The sequence below is a fragment of the Aphanomyces astaci genome, assembly GCF_000520075.1.
Source record: "Aphanomyces astaci strain APO3 unplaced genomic scaffold supercont1.32, whole genome shotgun sequence".
NCBI lineage: Eukaryota > Oomycota > Saprolegniomycetes > Saprolegniales > Verrucalvaceae > Aphanomyces > Aphanomyces astaci.
Window position 1 is genome coordinate 77,111 of NW_009798295.1, and position 5,109 is coordinate 82,219.

A 5,109-nucleotide genomic window follows, 5' to 3' on the forward strand; every position below is an offset into this window, starting at 1 on the left:
ACGGCTGCAACGTCAAAGATTTGGGCATAGCCTCCGGCCGACTTCAAACAATGGGTCGCGAATGCACACGGAGTCGGCGACGGCAGAGGTCGGGACGGCGCCGGCGGTAACGGGATCGCGGCAAAGATTTGGGCAAAGCCTCCGGCCGACTTCAAACAATGGGTCGCGAATGCACACGGAGTCGGCGACGGCAGAGGTCGGGACAGCGCCGGCGGTAACGGGATCGCGGCAAAGATTTGGGCAAAGCCTCCGGCCGACTTCAAACAATGGGTCGCGAATACACACGGAGTCGGCGACGGCAGAGGTCCGGACGGCGGCTCATGGAGTCGGGCGGCGGGGGAGTCGGGCGGCGGGGGAGTCGGGACGGCGGGGGAGTCGGGACGGCGGCTGCTCACAAGGACCTGTAGAATATATAAGACATCACACACACTGCACACATCACATACCTTGGCGTCAACGGCGCAAAGCGGCAGATCGGAACCACTTGATCGGTTGCTGGCAAACTTCCTTGCACAAAATTTAAAATTCAAACATTGAGCCAATCAGCGAGAAGGGAGACTGTTGCACTCTACATACTGCTTAAGGAAATACATAACTGTTTTCATTGGCTGAATCATCCATCTGTTCCATTACAGACGTTGACAAATTTTTATAGTTCTCTGTGGGAAAAGAAATATTCGTCTTTTTCTGATTGGCTACTGCCACCCTGCGAATCGCAGAATCCTTCACTTGTTGAAGCAAATACAATGACTTTTGGCATTTTTCATTTTATTATTTGATCTGCCAACCTGCGATTAGCAGGTTGGCAAAGTCAAGTATACTTAAGAATACACTTGATTAAAGTATTGGACTCTCCCCACACGTCCGGGTTAATGACAAAATGAGCTTCACAGTCAGTAGCTGACAGTCCCTGCATTTTGTCAATATTTCATGCAATTTTTGATCAAAATTGGAATAAATCAGTACAAATTGAGGATATGATCATGGTCTTTCTACGGCTAATTTTGAAACTGCCAAATTCTCAGTACTTCATATTTATACTACGTAGTATTAGAGTTTGTATGACCCTGTTATCACCCCAAAAGTCAGACAAATAGAATTGCTTTAGGGATAATAACGTTATAATACAAATTGGAATCCGACGCATTCACGTGCGTGCGAAGTGTGATGTACCACAGCACCAACATACAACCTTACCCGTAAGGCTTTTGTCGGAGCCGCATCCAATCTTCCGCGATGCCATTTCCATGGTATAAAACTGTACGTGTCACCGCTGCCACGAACTTACTTCAAAAGTCGGTTACTTCCCCATATACATAATGCGATTCCTGATCAATAATTATGCTATCTCCAGGAACTGCACGACATTTACCGGTAGATCGAGAGGCCATGGGCTATACATTGCTCGTAGACCAACTCATAACGAATTGCAACGCGTTGCCCGTGGCCTTGTTTGCCTTCGCCACGAACATAATTATATTCTACAATTTGAATTAAATTTATTTAAATCTAAATCGTCTCCGATTAATGCTGGTTTGATGATGTATCAAAATGAAGTTGATTTTGTTTGTTTGATTCCATTAACCGGATCAATGGCCAAATGTAGAGACAAATACCTTTATACAACCCATGTCAAATATGGAGGGTCGCAAAAATGATGTACTCTACTCTGCACTATTACTGTGGTACTATTGTGGTAGAGTATAATCATGTCAAAAGAAATGATGCAACCCCAACTCGAAACGGGGACGGTGTCCTCTTCAACGGTATAATTCCCCGATTAAAACAATTCAACTGTTTTCTTTTCTCAGAAATGGGTGTTGGGATGTTTGTAGAAATCTGTCACTATTTATTGCGAATCCACAAATTAAGGAGGCCTGCTATAACCCCAACGTCTAATGGCTGGCAAACCGACGTGGCATTGGGAGGCAGGGCACACGGGTGAGCACAAGTTTTTCATGCATGATCGGACGCTTGCGCTTCGAAATTGTCCATGATGACCACTGACAGCTCTTCGATGGCTTCGCCCAAAACTTGATGAAGGTACTGTGCCCACACACCTCCCTCCATTCAAGCCTAGTCTTGAACGGCGTAATAGTGCTCCGATGGATAGTTAGGGAACTCAGACGTATCAAATTAAGCGCATATCGTTCCACGCATGATCAACAACAGTGGCAGCTTGTTTCCGTCCGCCCGCGTCGTAAGCACTGCCGTCGTTCCCATAGAGTGCTTTTCGCCGGACGAAATCTTGGAGCTACCGCCGAGTACTGCCCAGAAGTATCGTGGAGGCAAGTTCTAATACATTCCGGTTTATCCACATTGTAAACGCAGTGTATTGCAAACGACACGTACTCGGGATGTAAGTCTTCAGCTAACTCCTCGTGCACTTCTGCTAGGACGGATTGTTTGAGCTTGTTCTTCGTCGGGCTCTGGCGTGAAAACGTGGCGTTCGCAGAAGCGCTGCAGCAGTTTGAGCAACGAGCTGTAGGCGGAATTTTGGCTTTTTGGTCGACAGGTAGGACTGGATCAACTCTCGCTGGTTGAGCTTGATCCAAGTGATCATGTGAGTCATCGTTAAAGCACGTTCGTTATCCCTCACATCATGGTTAATGAACTCTACCAGACCTGGAGGATCGGGAAATACCTCAGAGCGTCCATCTGGCTCAAGTTTCATGCGCGTTTTGTTGCCATCGTAGGCCAGCAGCTCAAAACGCTGGTCATACCAGGATCATATCGTTCGCCATGGGACACCAAGTGTCTTGGAAACCTGTCGGGCAGACATGGTCTCAAGGAGGCCAATTGCATTGAGCTTCGTCGAGATGGAATACGATGCACGCATCATTTTTCGATGTTTTAAAGACCACGCAGGTGCGAAGTATTAAAATTCCACCAATGAACGTGTAGCATTTTGAAACTTGAATTTTATTGGAAAATATTAACTATAACGCACAAAAAGCTTCGGTGGGCGTTGCATTCCGTCTTTCCCAGTAGTGGTGCTGGTAACGGCCCCTACTGCCCTGTTATTTTTCATCTGCCACCATGACGAACGCAAAACACAGCGAGTTCGTCAATTTTTCACCATAAAATAGATGGCCAACTTATGGTACACTTGAAAGAGTCCTCGTCATGGAATGCAGCTTACTCGTCTCTCAGAACGTCACACCATGTGCGGGAAGCTGGAGGCACTGTGCATCATGCTCCGGCGATTTTCGGTTCCTGTTCGGTGGTCTGACCTTACGGACATGTTTGGGAGGTCCCTTTACGGGCCACTAAGGGACTCCCGTAGTGGCATGTCGAACATTTTTCTGTACGTTGTGAAGGTCATCTGCTGTCGCTACCAAATCAAGTTGTTCTTCGACATCGAGCGTATTGCAAGCCGCGTGCAAGAGTTCTCCAGCGCTGTAACGCGTCGTGGAGCCGAGATTACAAACGTATGGGGGTTATCAATGGGACGGTTCAGGAGTGTTGCCGTCCGTCGGGAGGGGACCTAACATTGCACGCAAGTCATCTTTGGAGAACTTTATTGCTTCCGACGCTCGTTTCCGTGGGTATGTGATTATGGCGATCCTCCCTACTGTCGCTCCAATCAACTCGCCTCACCATTTACTGGCGTACGACTCTTGACTGACCGAAGAACAACTAGCGGTCAACGCCAGCATGAGTCGTGTGTGCGTCAGCGTGGAATGGTCCTATTGTCCAATTGTACTGTATTGTCCAATTGGTGACTTCAAGAAGAAGGTTCAATTAGGTTGTAGCACGGCATCAAAGATCTATAAATCGCAGTACTTCTTACTAATTGTGTACTACTCTGGCGCATAATAGTTGTCGCCTCCATGTTCTCATTGGCGGAATTTTTCTAAAAGTACGATTTAATTGGTGCTGATAGGTGCATTCAAAAGCGCAAGAACTCTGCTTTGATTGGGTTATTTGCGATCGTTCTGGACCCTTTTGGTTCCAGAGTTATTGAGCGCCAAACTTGGCACGTCACTGAGTCCGCAGTCGAGCTGACCCGCTACGTCAATAGTTTTCAATTTGATATCAATCAATCACTGTCCATCGTTTACTATCGTCCAAGCAATACCCCAGCAAACCAACATGTCCCCCAAAGTCGCTTCTGCAGTCGCACCTGCTCGTGTCCGTGGGAAGAAGCACCTGACCCTCGCGCAACGTCATCGCATCTACGAGCTGATCCTGGAGATATGCGTTCAAGGCCAGCTACCCCGTGGCGCCATGCTATATGTAGCACAACAGTTTCAGTGTGATTCGCGGACCATCTCCCGTATCTGGAGCCGTGGCCGTGCATCCTCACGCAATGGCAGGGGTGTTGCCGATATCGCGTCGAAAATTGCAGGTAAAGCCTCCATGATTCTATATTCTATTATCTTTGAAAAGTATCAAGTTTTAAGGTTGTATTGATTTAAGAAACTCTGGTCGCAAAAGAACGCGTTCTGCGGACGAGATTGAAGCCGCAATTCGCCAAGTCCCCCAAGAATCGCGGCAAACGATGCGGGCACTGGCGTTCAAGTCTGGTATCCCTCGTCGCACGATTGGACACCATATGCAAGAGACTGGACGTTTGAAGGCACGATCAAGTTACATTAAGCCGTTCCTGACACCCGACAACATTCAAGCCCGACTACGTTATGCATTGTCTTTTCTTTTACCTTCGTCGAATAGAAGCTATTTTTTTGAAAATATGTACGATTATGTTCATATCGACGAAAAATGGTTCTATTTGACGAAGGTAAAACGAAAATACTTTGTGTACGAGGACGAGGAACTGGCAGCCCGGTTCTGCAAATCTAAACACTTCATTACTAAAGTGATGTTTTTGGCGGCCGTGGCCTGCCCGCGTTATGACTTTCACCGGAAGCAAATGTTCGACGGGAAAATTGGAGTTTGGTCTTTTGTGGAATCTGTTCCAGCCAAACGGAACAGCAAAAACCGTCCGAAAGGAACAATTGTTGTTTCCCCACAATCCGTCGACGCAAAAGTATATTCGACGATGGTTATTGAGCACGTAATTCCTGCTATAAAGTCAAAGTTTCCGTCTGCAGCTCTCAAGTCTGCCGTGTTGATTCAACAAGACAATGCCAGTCCACACAAATC

At 47.2% G+C, this 5,109-nt stretch overlaps 3 protein-coding genes across 3 annotated transcripts in view; 2 read left to right on the top strand and 1 right to left on the bottom strand.

Moving 5' to 3' along the window:
- Window positions 1-1,223, bottom strand: part of H257_11094 (hypothetical protein) — a gene marked incomplete at both ends in the record, with an annotated part of 6,267 nt that extends 5,044 nt beyond the window's left edge. The window contains 3 exons of the mRNA XM_009837933.1: window positions 70-401; window positions 447-507; window positions 1,198-1,223. Of these exons, the coding sequence (XP_009836235.1) occupies window positions 70-401; window positions 447-507; window positions 1,198-1,223 (419 nt within the window). The remainder of the gene's footprint in view (window positions 1-69; window positions 402-446; window positions 508-1,197) is intronic.
- A 935-nt stretch (window positions 1,224-2,158) lies between these two features.
- H257_11095 (hypothetical protein) lies at window positions 2,159-2,567 on the top strand (the record flags this gene model as incomplete). Its single annotated transcript, XM_009837934.1, has 3 exons — window positions 2,159-2,277; window positions 2,397-2,484; window positions 2,520-2,567. 3 exons carry the CDS (start codon window positions 2,159-2,161, stop codon window positions 2,565-2,567), a joined length of 255 nt encoding a protein of 84 aa, XP_009836236.1.
- Window positions 2,568-4,095: 1,528 nt separating this feature from the next.
- On the top strand, window positions 4,096-4,580 carry H257_11096 (hypothetical protein; the record flags this gene model as incomplete). The annotated part of the gene is made up of 2 exons (XM_009837935.1): window positions 4,096-4,351; window positions 4,423-4,580. The coding sequence occupies 2 exons, from the start codon at window positions 4,096-4,098 to the stop codon at window positions 4,578-4,580; spliced, it is 414 nt and encodes a 137-aa protein (XP_009836237.1).
- Window positions 4,581-5,109: the final 529 nt, after the last annotated feature.